Here is a 15,903-nt window from a genome sequence, read left to right as displayed (position 1 = left end):
CATCTTCGAGAACGTTACAGTGTTTACATTTTCTGTTTTCATACGGTGTCTTTTCAGGCTTGTGCCATCGCCCTGCTTCGACTTCAAGTCTGTGAGAAGATACTCGTAAACGCGTAAATTCGAATCTTAATTTTGAAATATTTACAACATTGAGATAAGGCTGAAATCTAAAAATTCCGTAAATGCAATAATTTTTACCCCTTGTCGTTTGTTGTAACTCGGTTATCCAATTCTGAACGTATATGTCAGATATGCGTTGTTTAACTATGGATATAAAACAATTAACGTCTCCTACTCCCTGAAAAAAACATGCATCACCAAAACCTAGTGTATTTAATAGATGTTTAACAGATTTTACCCAAGAATTGTTTTCGGGATACATTTCGAGATCATGTACTAACATATTATAAACAATTTTAATATATTTAACATCATCAGATTGTAATATTTTTATCCAGTATTTTAAAACACAAACAATCCGTGCATAGGAAATATTAACTGGTTTCGTATGTTAACCAAGGTAATATTACGTAATTGTACCAGTGTCGAATTTCAGGGTTTAGCCTTATATCCGGTTTCCGAGAAATGAATGAGACCATTTGTAAACGCAAACACGCATTGAACCGCAGTTGCCCAATTTATTCAACACTTTTTAACAATAATTATGAATCATTTGTACACCATTGTAGAACAGCGATAACATTAGCCTTTGCTTTCCAGTGACAAACTTAACTATCTCGTTGTACCAATTTCGTAGCCATGTTATTTGGTGGCGTTCTTTTTTTCTGAATCATCATCTTCACTATATTTATAATTTTCACTATTTTTAATCATGATGTACAGTTAGTTAATTGAAATACCATACTGTTTCATGAAAACACGATGTTTCGCATGCAAACGATTTTTAGGATACCGGTTATCCTGACCCGGAAAATCCAATGTACCGTTATATCAGTCTTTATATGCTGATTTGATCCGGTGCCTTTTCTTGTCGTACTCGAGAAAGCAATTTTACTCGTGGAATACATTTTGTACATATAGAACACTGATAATCTGCGACGCACGTTCTACATGGCTTCAAATGTATTTCATTCCCAATTGGAAATTCTAAGAACTAACGTCATGAACTGTTTGTTCTGGAGCGCCTTTGTTTTTTTAAAGCAACAATTTGGTATCTGACGGATATACTACTGGCTGTGCGTTTTCCCTGACCTCTGCAAATGAATACATTTAAGACTTTAACAACAATCTTTCAACAGTAAAATGAGAATCTAACATTACGAAACTTGACGTGTGTGTTGTACATTTTTTCCTAGTTGTCCTGGAAAATGAAGTGTGAACTTCGCTCTCGCAAGACATGCAAGTTTGATGACGGGGGATAGAGCAAGAAACACAATACGACCTGTTCCAGGGACCACCCTGGGTCTTTTCGTGCCCGATGTTGAATCCTGGTGAAGTTTCATTCAAATCTGCCGATGGTTTTCTCTAACACAGTTGCTAGAAGAAAAAAGTTAACAAAAAAGTTAACAAACACACGCATTTATGTTTTATTTTATTTTATAAAATGTATTCTTAATAAGCAATGCAACCCAGAATAACTTTAACAGAGCCTGTACTTTCTACCAAACTTTCTATCACTATGACGTTATTAAGAGTAATATTCATTTGTGATCTTTTAAATTATTCGTATATGTTTAAAGAAGGAAAACAGAAGGGTGAGGAAAATAATATTTCTAGTACACTGTTCACTAATATTTATTGTTTCAAAGTCTGTAACGCATGCTGTTATTGTATATGTATGTTAACGACGATGAGCTGTATATATATGCTCAAGTTAAATAAACTATTCTGTTCTGTTGTGTTCTACACAAGTAATGCTGAACATATATTGCTTAAATGTTATATACACATTACAAAAAGGTTAAAGTATGGCACACAAGGACTATTTCAACAAGAATTTTGTTTGTAAGAAACACTATGTCCCCTTCTGCGCCGCTTTGACTTTTTTTTTACCTTTGACCTTGAAGGATGACCTTGACCTTCCACCACTCAAAATGTGCAGCTCCATGAGATACACATGCATGCCAAATATGAAGTTGCTATCTTCAATATTGCAAATGTTATGGCAAATGTTAAAGTTTGAGCAAACCAACAGACAGACCAACAGACAGGGCAAAAACAATATGTCCCCCACTATAGTGGTGGGGGACATAAAAAGCACATGAAAACAATTGGCATCATTTGAAAGAAAAGCCCAAATCAGCAGTAGCATACACACAACAAACACATGAAGTTAAAGGGATATATTGGCAAAAAATACAGATGTATTTAAAACAATTCATATTCACGCATTTCACACATGAATTTATAAAGTAATAATATTTATGAAATCCTTAGAACAAAAGGGCCAAAACACATGGCAGCCACGTTTTTTAACAATCAACTATTATTTAAATCTCAGTCCAGATATCATGAAAGCAAAATATTTTAAAAATTATTAGCAAGCTTAAAGTGATACTAGGGGCATTTTTCACTGTTGAATTGAGCTGAAAAGAATTAACAGGTCAAAAGAGTAAGTTAAAAGGTGGTTACTGATTAATTATCTGCAACTCATCTTGCTACCAGTTGTTTATAAAAACATATTTTATATTCGATATTTTACGTGACCCGAGCAGTCCTGTAAGCCGAAATGATCCGTAAAACAAAATTGTGTCTTTGTGTCGTATAAACGAATTTGCACTAAAACTAAATTTAGGTTCACAATGTACATGCATGATCAGTTGTCAAACGAAAGTACGGTTGATATTCAAATGCATTATTGTTCTCTTTCCGACATATTGTTCTAGTATGTTGATGCTGCATTAACAAATATAAGTGAATATGATGTGAAAACACCAAAAATAAACAACGATTAAGATAGACACCTATAAACTGTTAGATGCCCATAATATCACTTTAATGCTGATGTGATTTATTGAGTGTTCAAATGGTTTAACTACCGGTATAGCCAGATTAGAAAAACTCCCCCATAATGGGAGCCGATTTCATCATTCTGGAATCATATCTAACTTGTTGGATAAATCATTAGAACAAATGTTCAGACCAAGTTTCGTGAAGATTGGGAAATGAATATGGCCTCATTAGTGTTCAAAGGCTTTTTCTTCCATTCTACCAAGTGACCTACTTAAGTATTTCACGACCCAAAATTAGCCTTTTCTATTATTTAACCTAGTGACCATGTTTATGACCCAACGTGACCCATATCAACTTGAAACATATTCTGAGCAAGTTTCATGAAGTTTGGGAAATACATGTGGCTTTAATAGTGTTTTTCTTTACAGTGAATTTAAATCCGTATTTGACCCAACATGACGGAGTTTCGATTTTATTGAAAATATTATTAAGACAGAAGTTCTGAAAAAGATTCATGAAAATCGGACACTAGCTATGGCTTTTAGAGTTGTTACCAGAAATTTATTTAATTTGACCTAGTAATCTAGTTTTTGGCCCCTAGTAACTCAGTTGAGAGACTTAACTAATAAATCATTAAGACAAATATTCTGAACAAGTTTCCTAAAGATTTGGCAATAAATCTGGCCTCTTAAGAGTGTCCCTGGCTTTGACCTCGTGACATGGTTTTAACCACTTTTACCCAGTTTTGAAATGGAGCAAGATATTACTGCAAAAAATATTCTGACAAAATTTTATTAAGATTGGGCAATATAAAGATAACTCTATAGCGCCATAAGCTTTTTACTAAATTTGACCAAATAGCCTAGATTTGTACCCCTACTTTCCCTGTTTCAGAGCTAGATTTGTACCCCTACTTTCCCTGTTTCAGAGGCCTAGATTTGTACCCCTACTTTCCCTGTTTCAGAGTCAATTGTTACATGATTGGGACAAATATTGTTGACAAGTTTTATGAAGATAAATAGGTAAACAAGAGTTCTGCGGTCGGAGACATATGCCCCCAAAACAGATATTTGAACTAGTGACCTCAATTTTAATAGGGATCATCTACTGTCAACGGCCAATGCACATGTATCAAGCTAATCGGTCAATTCGTTGACGAGTTAGTGATCGGAAACGATTTTTACGCTTATTGTGACAGAGACCTTGACCTAGTGACCCCAATTTCAATAGGGGTCATCCACTGTCCAAGACCAATGCTTAAGGGAAGTATCAAGCCAATCGGTCCTTCTGTTCACAAGTTATTGATCGGAAACAAACTGGTCTACCGACAGACAGACGGACCGACATCCAGCAAAACAATATACCCCCTTTTCTTCGAAGGAGGGCATAATAAATGTGACCTCTAGAGTTTTCACACAAAGTTATACATAGCAATATAATGTAAACTTCACTGCACCCATAGCAACCATGCTTTTCAACTGACAAGAACCATTTTTAAAATCAATCAAGATATCATAGGGACAAACTTTCTTTGCAAGTTTCAAGAAGATTGTGCAAAAATGTGTTCTCTAGAGAGTTTACAAGGTTTTTCTAAAGCAATTTAAAGAAAAATGGCCCTGTGGTTGCCATTTTTTTTTCTACAAACCATAACCACTTTTTATCTCAGCCAAGATATAATGAAAACAAATATTCTGAACAAGTTTTATGAAGATTGGGCAAAAAAATAAAGATAAAGAGTTTTAAACATGTTTGCTATTGAAATGTAAGGAAAAATGCCCTGCCAGGCTGAAGCGATGTTAAAATGGTCAAGAATCTGTTCATAAGAGCTTTCTTAAATTTAATCCAGGCACCTAGTTTTTATCATAGTTTCAAACTCGACTGATATAATTGGGACAAATGAGTTTAATCAAGACTGAGCAAGGGCAATAAATGTGGTTTCTAGAGAGTTCACAATTCAAATACTGGTAAAGGATATAAAATGATGAAAGACAAACAAAAAGCAACCACACAAGCTCACCATGAGCATTATGTGCTAAGGTGATAAAAAAATAAATAAATTAAAAAACATATTTTTGATACCCATTTCCAGTGGGATTCAAACTCATGCCTTCAAAAAAGAGTAGTGAATGAACATTTTAACAAATGCATGTGCATACTTTATTTACATTTTTTTTGTAACTATTTTACTATTACTACTACTTATTTCCATATGTCTGCAACATTTTTTATTTTGTGAAATCATTTTTGGTTGCTTATAAAAAATACCTTTGTCTTGAGCAATAAATAAAAAGATACATTTTACTATAAAATATTATTTTTGACAATATAATATCATTTTAAATATAAATATGCCCCTTTACAGAAATTAAATAGTGTTGAACAAATACTTCATTTTCTTTTTCAATACTATACCTTTTCATCACAGAATTTGGAATACCATGGCATTTCAATTAAAAACTACAAATAACACTAGCATATGAAAATCACAAAATTGTTAAAGAATTTTCTGTACTTTAATAAAGAAAGGCATACAAATGAAGTGATTTAGAGTACAATGAACACAGGGTAAACTATAGAGTTGACTTTCTTCTTTGTTCACCCAAAAGCTAGATATCATGAAATAATTTGTTTCACTGCAGCCACATTGTTTAAAATAAATATGTATTACAACACAGCAAATATCGTTGAATATTATGAAAAACATAAAAGTATATCCATTCAGAAATTTTGTCTAGATACATCATTGATTTATTATTCTATAATAATTTTTGGATTTTTGAATTTGCAACTTATCAATCATCTTAAATTTGTTTCCCACTTTGCTCCTTTGAAAATCTATAAAATATCCAACAAATAAATAGAAAGTGCAATTAAAATAAATAGGCCTAAGGGTTGTCCACACAGATTTATGTTCCAGAACTAGGTGCTAATTTCTGTTTCTGGCGAGACGCAAATTCCAAACTGGACTTGAAGATTCTCTTCTCAAGGCAACGTAACTGAACACAAAGACGCTGGCAGCCGCTGAGTCTATCAGATTTCAATAGCACCTCATCATCCTAAATGTAAAGAACAATTACGTGAGCCACATTCTTGGATCCTTGCATTATTGAATGTGCAATATGCGCAGGCTTATCAAGGACAACACTTTCCCATTGTATGCAATGTTTGGTTTAAAGTCTCTTCTGAACGAAAAATCCAGTCAAGGAAGAAAAGTGTTGTCCCAGATTAGCCTGTGCACACTGCACAGTCTAATCTGGAAAGACACATACGCACATGCAATGAGCCCAGTGTTCCTAAACTACAGCTCATATGTTTAGTAGTATGATGTCTGACAATACAGACTGTTGTTTGTTTCAACTGGTAATTATACTATCATTTTTTCAACAATAATAATCACCAGTGTTATGATGTTCAGTATTCATCAATAATATGATCATGGTCAACATATTTATCAACTCAAGTTAGTCATCCTTAACATAATCAATATATTCTTCACCATGATCCTCCTCATCATAATTATCTTAACATCATCGTTATCTTAATATCATCATTATCTTAATATTATATTCATGACAAGCATCATCAAATTAATTTTCACTAGCATCATCATTATCATCATAAGCAGCAGCAGCAGCATAATATAATAACATATTCAGGTGTTTACTGTTTCCAAAAATTCCCTTTCTACTACGTAAGATCTTAAATAAAAATCTTGGCATTACTAATTCTATTTAGAAAACCTTTATTGAAAAGAAATAAAAAGCAATATGTCCCCCTTTCAGTTTACCTCTAACGATGTCTCATATCCTCTCAACAGCAGCCCAGTTCTGGTCTCTAGAAAACTCCAGACCTTAGACTCGGTTTCTATGGAAACGACCTTGTTAAGGTCACCAAGTTCAGCCTTGACCTCCTCAACATTTTCTCGTGAACACTTTGACTTTAAAGTATCTAGAACGAACATAAAAATATCAATACATGTATGTCAGCTTGGGATGTCTAAGGAGGTGTTTACTTGTACTAGTAATTACAAGGATACATTTAACAAGAGATGTGTTTGTCAGAAACACAATGCCCCCTACTGCGCCACATTTTTTTAATCATTTGTCAGGTACAGATAATTATCTCCCTTTGAAGCTTATTACTTCACTTGAATTAGTTTTTTTGACCTTTGACCTTGAAGGATGACCTTGACCTTTCACCACTCAAAATGTGCAGATCCATGAGATACACATGCATGCCAAATATCAAGTTGCTATCTGAAGTGACATAGAAGTTATGAGCATTTTTCTAAACCTAAACGCGAAACCTAAACCCAGTGTGACGGAAAGACGGACAGACAGACGGATGGTCTGCTCACAATATGTCCTCTTTTGGGGGTATAAAAATTGGAAATAAAGTTATCAATATAGCTCAAAAAACAGATTAATGAGCTTCATTTGCGAAGTGACTTTTTGCAGTCCTGATTTATAAACAAATTACGTTAATAGGTCATAGAGAATACTAGGTCGGTGCCGAATAAAGCAAAGTTTATTTTGCGAGGCTTAGAAAATCTGAACCACGAGCCTTGGCGAGTGGTTCAGATTTTCGTGCCGAGCAAGATAAACTTTGCTTTATTCGGCACCGACCTAGTATTCGATTTATCCCATCAATTTTCTTAGTCGTAAATTATTTCTTTAAACATAGAATAGGAAAATCGAACTAGACGGAAAATCCCAAAGATATTTTAAGCAAACATTGTTTCATTATTTTAATCGTGTCGAGCCTAATACATTACAAAAAGATCAGTAACCAACCTGTTTTTCGTTTATCATACCTCTACGTCCCCGATTTTTAAGAAATAATGAAAAAAAGACACTAAACAACTGCATCTTTAGCGTGAAACAACATGCATTGTGTCGTATGACGTATTAATAATGACGTCACGAGTACGCGCACTTAATATTTGTAAATAATGTTTATTTGCTTTTTGAGTTGCATTATGTGTAAAAACTATATTACATCTTGGTATCAAATTCTTTGTTTTGTTAAATCTGATTCGATTTTACTAAAAATGATTACTTTATAGTTGATTCCGAGTAATATGAACATTCTTCGCCGCGCGTGACAGCTATATTTCAGCACTGCTGAAATAAAGGTAAATTTATTCCACAGTGGTTTATTTCGACAATGCACGTCTGATGATGGGATAAAATATACTACTATATATTACCAAAAACAAATAAATTATAATCCTTCAAATATCCAGTTGATAAAATATATTCAGATTACATCTAACCTTCATCCATTTGGAACACTCTCAGGAATATGAGGAGATTGCTGTCCACTGAATACTCCCCAGTGTGGAGGTAAAACGTTCTAGAAGGCTCCAGACCACAGCGGGCCAGCAACTTGGATTTCAAATCAAGTAATGGGTCTGCTTTTCCAATGCCTGGAAAAAAATTGTGCGATCAATAGACCAGATCACAAAATAGCTCAACTTGTAAATCATTTAAAAACAACAATAAATAAATGTGAAAAAAGCGATGCTACATTTAGATTAATATGAATTTGATATAGCTATAACTTATACACAACATGATTACATATATTGCCTTAAACTCCTCAGAAAATAGATTCCTTAAACTAGAGCTGTAGCTGAAAGTGATATTCCTTCTGTGTGTTTTTCATCAATTCGGAATGCCCTTGTGCCCTTCGGTATGCGAAAAATTGTGTTGTTTTGACTAAAATTATAAAATTGGTTGTTTTTTTTGCAATCAAATAAAATACAAACTTTAAAATTTAGGATAAAAGTATTGTCAATATCATATTAACTTAGGTTCAACTTATAGAGCTGAATAGGAAAACACACTAAATGTAGAAATTTATTTGAATAAAAAAAATCAAAAAATCGAAAACCTTTTATTCTTAATTTTAGGCTGTCATTCAGTAAAAAAATAATATTTGTTGAGATAGGGTATCATATTTCCATTGTTCTTGGAAAATTGATGCCAAAAAAATTTTGGTGTAGGCAGAAAGTGTTGTCCCTGTTTAGACTGTGCTGACTTGTGCAAGCTCATCTGAGACAACTCTTTACGAATACGCATTGATCCCACTTTCACCAGAGTGTCGCTAAAATTTTCACACACTGCTAAAAAACTATTGGAAGCAATGGATCTTGTAAAATGCCTGCGGCCTGTGGGTCTCACCCAGTCTCACAGCTGTGCGATCATGCTCATTTTCCATGTACACAAATCCATTGTTGACGAGTAACTCTGCGTTAGATCTGGCTCCGTAGAAAATGAAGATCTGAAAACAATAGACCTTTTCATATTTTGGAATGCTTATGTAGAATCAAACAAGATAAATTATGTTAATTGCAATAGTGTCTAGGTATACAATTGTTCAAATTTTTGTCTTACTTCAAAGACTTCCCAACTTTATCTTAGCAAACAGTTTTAAAAATATTTATTTTATAAGGAGAAAATTAGCTGAAAGGAACAAGAGATGTGTTTGTCGGAAACACAATGCCTCCTATTGCGCCGCTTTGAAGCCATCTATTCAATCTTTGACCTTGAAGGATGACCTTAACCTTTCACCACTCAAAAATGTGCAGCTCCATGAGATAAGCATGCATTTTAAATATCTAGTTTCTATCTTTAATATTGCAAAATTTGACCTTTGACCTTGACCTTGAAGGATGACCTTGACCTTTCAACACTCAAAATGTGCAGCTCCATGAGATACACATGCATGCGAAATATCAAGTTGCTATCTTCAATATTTCAAAAGTTATGGTCAATGATAATGTTTTCGGACGGACGGACAGACACCATATATTAAACATTTGACCTTGAAGGATGACCTTGACCTTCACCTTTCACCACTCAAAATGTTCAGCTCCAGGAGATAAACATGCATGCCAAATATCAAGTTGCTATCATCAATAGTGAAAAAGTTATGGCCAATGTTAAAGTTTTTTCGGTCGGACGGACAGACGCCATATATTAGACATTTGACCTTAAAGGATGACCTTGACCTTCACCTTTCCCCACTCAAAATATGCAGCTCCATGAGATGCACATGCATGTCAAGTTGCTATGTTAAATATTGAAAAAGTTATGACCATTAAAGTGTTTGGACGGACGGACAGACTGACATACTGACTGACTGACAGTTCAACTGCTATATGCCACCCTACCGGGGGCATAAAAAACATCACAACGATGCATTTAATTTATTCTGGAACACCATTTTGACATCTTTCAAATCTACCTGGATTTTATTATATTTCTTGACAATTATATTTCACAGCATGTATGGTATGAGTCCATACCTGGTCTCCTTGTGTGTAGTCTCTCAAAGCGTAACATTCACTGCAATTCTGTTCAAGGTTAAATGATGTTGTGATCTGCAATCAGGTGGAAATCCACTCTTTAATATCTAGAATTGGCTTAATTGTGTACAGTAGACTATGCAATTTAGATTGAGAACATAAACTATGGCAAGATACTCTTTAAGGGGATAAGTATGCAATTGAATCAGCAATTATAAATATGCAAATTTAAAACAAAAACATTTTATTAACTTTCATAAATTGATTATGTTAAAATTGGACAGAAATAGGCAAAATATTTGTAGTATCCAGTCATTTCCTACTATCCAGTTTTGACTGTATTGTAGTATGTTCAAACAACACCAGGGATGACCCATATAAATGAGCTTGTCTCAGGACAAACCAGGCTTAATACATGTGTGTAAAGGGTCGTCCCTGGTTAGCCTGTGGTAGTCTGAAGCCAATCATTTTTCACAAAAGCCCTTTTTCAGATCCCATGGCATTCATTTGCTCTAACTAAATCCCTAATATATTGGGATATTGTCTAGTGGGCCCTGGTGTCAATTTCAAATGCATCACCTCCTTCATAATATTTCATTCAGTTTTGACAGAGTCAGATTATAATATTAAATTCACCTACAATTCCACTACAGTGGTTGCACATGTCCCACAGAGGTATGAGGGCAAAGGTCATCTTGTTGCCATCTGGGGTCGGGATCTGGTTCTGTCTGGTCATCACTGTAGAAACTGCCCATCTTGAAAACAGATAACATTCATGGAATACAGAAATCTTTGCTTTACGCTTTTAATGGGCATTTTCACATTTTTGGCATGTATTGAAGTTTGTCATTAAATGCTTGATATTGATGTAAACATTGGATCTAAAAAGCTCTAGTAAAAAACAAAACAAATACAATTTAACAAAGAAAACAAGAGATAGGTTTGTCAGAAACATGATGCCCCCTTCTGCGCCGCTTTGAAGCCATATATTTGACCTTTGACCTTGAAGAATGACCTTGACCTTGCACCACTCAAAATGTGCAGCTCCATGAGATACACATGCATGCTAAACATCAAGTTGCTATCTGAAGCGACATAAAGTAATGAGCATTTTTCGAAACCTAAACGCGAAACCTAAACGCAAAGTGTGACGGAAAGACAGGCAGACGGACGGACTGTCCGATCACTATATGCCCTCCATCGGGGGCATTAAAAGTAACCCTAACTGGGCTCGAACCACTGACCTCTGGAGTAAAAGTCTATCGCTTAGACCACTCGGCCATTTGTGCTCATACTATGATTGTTGTGTTTTATACATTATATAAGCAATCCTCGTAGTGCCACACAATTTAACAACAACAACAAAACTCTCTAAATTATTAAATCGCTTCGCATTGCAATGCTTTATAATTTTCAGGTTTTTAAATCATCAAAAGATGCATATAATGGATATTTTAGAGCATGGTAAATGTTCAGTATTCCTGTATACTGCTGGGCTGGAGATCGATAGGCATTTTGACCCATCTGTAGTTCCTTAAAAATCTAAATTAAAATTATAATTAAATCGAAGACTTTTCTGAATATATTCCAACCCTGAGATACTGATGAGCAGCAAACAGCATAAAATCTGAACAGCCTTTGAGTTACTTGCATGCTGTTCTGGTTTGATGCTGGTTCCATAATCTACGTTCACTTCGCTACTGAGTGGGAAAAGGTTAAACAAGGGACAAAATTGTCACAAAACCAGGTTTTCATTGTGAAAAAGAGTATGATAAAGGGAAACAACTAAATCTGAACTTTTGAATTGAACAAATAAAATTAACCCCCTTTGTTTCAAAATAAATCTATTTTTAGTCGTGGTGACCTTGACCTTGGAGATATTAACGTGATTCTTTCGTGCGACACACCGTCCCATGATGGTGAACAGATGTGCCAAATGATTTTAAAATCTCACAATGAATGACAGAGTTATGGCCCGGACAAGCTCATTTATGGCCATTTTTGACCTTTGAACTCAAAGTGTGACCTTGACCTTGGAGATATCGACGTAATTCTTTCGCGCGACACACCGTCTAATGATGGTGAACAAATGTGCCAAATGATTTAAAATCTCACAATGAACGATAAAGTTATGGCCCGGACAAGCTTGTTCCGCCCGCCAGCCCACCCGCCAACATTCACCAATCTAATAACCAGTTTTTTCCTTCGGAAAACCTGGTTAACAAAACTAAGGGGAACCAGATTGCTCCGCTGAATAATGTTTCAATTGTCATTAGAGTAAAAAAAATTAAGATATATTGCTAATATATACTATATTGCTCTGTGACATACAGGATATAGAAAGTGTTGACCCTATGGAATTGAATTTAACTTACTATGTAGATGACTACTATATGATGTTACATGACACATACTTCAGAGCAATGCGGTGTCAAAACAACAAAATTGTTTATGCTACATACCAAAAATGACATCTGATAACAAATTTGCCTACAAGGTATGATTATTCTAACATGTACCTGTAGTCGTCATATGTAAACACATCCTTGATGGGCAGACTGGCTGCTATAGCCGGGTCTGATTGGAACAGCTTGTAGAAATAGCCATACTGACGTGCGATGTTCCGGAACTGGTTCATACAATCACCTGAAAACCATCACCTTACATTTTTATTTTTTAAAAACATCCATTATCTTTGCTGAATTATACCCTGATTTTACAGTTTATCAGACAACCAACTAAGATTGCTATGATTCTTTGTCTAAGGTTGTTTATTTAAAAAATTGTAGGAAATAAGGATAATTCAGCAATGTGCTTTCATTTAGCATGAAACAAAAAACATGAATTTTTACTCAAGCCTTTATTGACCAATATCTTTAGGTAAATCCTTTTTTATACTGTAACTTTACCAAGAAAATAATATGTTCATGGTTTGCTTCACATATGATGGACATGACATGATTTAACCGATACATTTAGTGTTTAAGAATATTATCTTACATCCATTTCATGAAATTCTTTTTTTAACAGCCTACTAGTAGCCTAAGAGAAGATGAATGGCTCTACATCACAATTATTTAAGTATACCGCAAACTGATGTAAAGACATTCAGAAGTAGAATGATATTTATACAGTTATATTTATTTACTCTTTAAAACACCATTTTCAAACCTTGCAATTTAATGTGTTTCATAACTCACTTTCTTTTTTATTTTTTTAAAGCTATCAAAATACAATATTCTATTGAAAAACATGCTAAATAAAAGCGAAAACAAATACTTAAAAAAAAAAGCTAAATAAAAGAAAAAATCATTTCTATAAAAAACTTCATTGCATGACCCACATTGCTTGAATTTGTGTATTATGCCATATGCAGCCAAGATAGCTTCAGATAAGCCTGTGCAATCTGGTCAAGAGTAACAATGCCATGCAAGGTTTTGTGGTCTCATAAATAGACAAAGTCGCTCCTGACAAGACTCCACTGCTGCACAGGCTGGTCTGGTCGCTCCTGACAAGACTCCACTGCTGCACAGGCTGGTCTGGTCGCTCCTGACAAGACTCCACTGCTGCACAGGCTGGTCTGGTCGCTCGTGACAAGACTCCACTGCTGCACAGGCTGGTCTGGTCGCTCGTGACAAGACTCCACTGCTGCACAGGCTGGTCTGGTCGCTCGTGACAAGACTCCACTGCTGCACAGGCTGGTCTGGTCGCTCCTGACAAGACTCCACTGCTGCACAGGCTGGTCTGGAGCTCCTGACAAGACTCCACTGCTGCACAGGCTGGTCTGGTCGCTCCTGACAAGACTCCACTGCTGCACAGCCTGGTCTGGTCGCTGCTGACAAGACTCCACTGCTGCACAGGCTGGTCTGGTCGCTCCTGACAAGACTCCACTGCTGCGCAGGCTGGTCTGGTCGCTGCTGACAAGACTCCACTGCTGCACAGGCTGGTCTGGTCGCTCCTGGCAAGACTCCACTGCTGCACAGGCTGGTCTGGAGCTCCTGACAAGACTCCACTGCTGCACAGGCTGGTCTGGTCGCTCCTGACAAGACTCCACTGCTGCACAGGCTGGTCTGGTCGCTCCTGACAAGACTCCACTGCTGCACAGGCTGGTCTGGAGCTCCTGACAAGACTCCACTGCTGCACAGGCTGGTCTGGAGCTACATTAGGACATAAGACCCATTTTTGCATGACATTCGTCATATCTTACTTTGAGCAGGAGAACCTTTGAGGAGTTTCACATCGTCAGGTGTAAAGTACAGAGGCGTGTTATAGGTGTCAGGCAGAATGTCCAGGTATGGTTTCCATGGCGACTGTTCTGATCGTCTCTCACACAAAAGGTGCAGTGCCAGCACCACACTAGGCATCACTTGCAGAATCTTGTCAGCATTGATCAGGGGACCTGAATGTTTAAACAAACACTGAATACTTTCATAAGATCTCATCCAGATTTGTGTTCTCTTGTAAATGTATATGTTCAAATTAAAACATGCATCCTAATAAACGCCCGTCCATTCCTTTTTAACTTATTCCCAAAACAACAAGTCTTATAATAAAACATACCTTAATTTTAAATAAATATTCAATGTAACTGCTTTTTTATGGTCAATTTATTACTTTCTTTATACAGAAATAAATGATACAACACCAAATTAGTGATGTCGTTCAAAGCCCACTGACTCCATGGAAAATGTGTGTTGATTATGGAATATAATTATATTGTGACAATATGAGAATTACCCTAATATTGAAAATGGCATATTTTCAGTTGTTGTTTTCCAGAAATACTAACACATTTTGAAATGCTGCATTTCTCCAATTTTCACATATATATTTATAAAGCAAGAACATGCCTACCAAGAACAGATTTCTGTGCTGAATCGGATGTCATCATGACATCTCGAGGTATTCTGAGAAACCACTCCTCCTCCTACAGAACAAATGAATATCAACATTATTATTACAACAAAAGCAATAACTGATAACTACTGTATGTAGTGATTTTCCCAAGGAGAGGGGGGCTTAAATGTGGCAGGATGACTTGTGTTATGAAAAGTACAAGAATTGAAGCATTTATTCAGCATATATATTTATTTCTGTATGTTGGGACAACATATTAAAATCATGGGTTCAGAAATTGTAAGTTGTTCGCTATTGCATAACTTACGATGCATTTGATTTTTCTCAATAACACGGTGCCTATACCATGTGACTTTTTAAGATCTGTGTTGGGAGAATAAAGCGCAACCCAGTTAACATTTTTAATGATGTCTTTTGAACTATTTCACCATTTTTAATGGGATAAAGTGGAGAGCCCACTCATTCGTGAGAGTTTTCGATAGATATCATAATCTTTTTAAACAAATAAGTATTTTTTAAGTAAAGTGCAACCGCGCGTTTGTAATATGAAGTCCCCACACTGATCCGACATTTTTCTTACAGTTCAAACGCCCGGTTGCATTTTACTGAAAAAATACTTATTTGTTTAAAAAGATCATGATACCTATAGAAAACTCTTACGAAAAAGCGGGCTCTCCACTTTATCCCACTAAAAATGGTTAAATATTTAAAAAGAGATCCTTAAAAATGTTAACTGGGTCGCGCTTTATTCTCCCAACACAGATCCGAAAAAGTCACGATGTATAGGCACCGCGAATAAGTTATTGCTTTTTAATTTGCAA

The 15,903-nt window shown here is 35.6% G+C and overlaps 1 protein-coding gene across 1 annotated transcript in view; it reads right to left on the bottom strand.

Annotated features, from left to right (window-relative positions):
- Positions 1-1,539: 1,539 nt before the first annotated feature.
- LOC127873166 (actin-histidine N-methyltransferase-like) overlaps positions 1,540-15,903 on the bottom strand; it is a 31,116-nt gene continuing 16,752 nt past the window's right edge. Inside the window, exons 5-13 of the mRNA XM_052416827.1 lie at positions 15,080-15,152; positions 14,433-14,624; positions 12,745-12,871; positions 10,866-10,980; positions 10,226-10,300; positions 9,099-9,198; positions 8,189-8,341; positions 6,701-6,861; positions 1,540-5,969 (exon numbers count right to left, since the gene is read on the bottom strand). Of these exons, the coding sequence (XP_052272787.1) occupies positions 5,820-5,969; positions 6,701-6,861; positions 8,189-8,341; positions 9,099-9,198; positions 10,226-10,300; positions 10,866-10,980; positions 12,745-12,871; positions 14,433-14,624; positions 15,080-15,152 (1,146 nt within the window). The 3' untranslated portion in view covers positions 1,540-5,819. The remainder of the gene's footprint in view (positions 5,970-6,700; positions 6,862-8,188; positions 8,342-9,098; positions 9,199-10,225; positions 10,301-10,865; positions 10,981-12,744; positions 12,872-14,432; positions 14,625-15,079; positions 15,153-15,903) is intronic.

The sequence above is a fragment of the Dreissena polymorpha genome, chromosome 3, assembly GCF_020536995.1.
Source record: "Dreissena polymorpha isolate Duluth1 chromosome 3, UMN_Dpol_1.0, whole genome shotgun sequence".
Lineage (NCBI taxonomy): Eukaryota > Metazoa > Mollusca > Bivalvia > Myida > Dreissenidae > Dreissena > Dreissena polymorpha.
The sequence above is the reverse complement of the archived record's forward strand: the minus strand, read 5'-3'. Positions and strand labels throughout refer to the sequence as shown.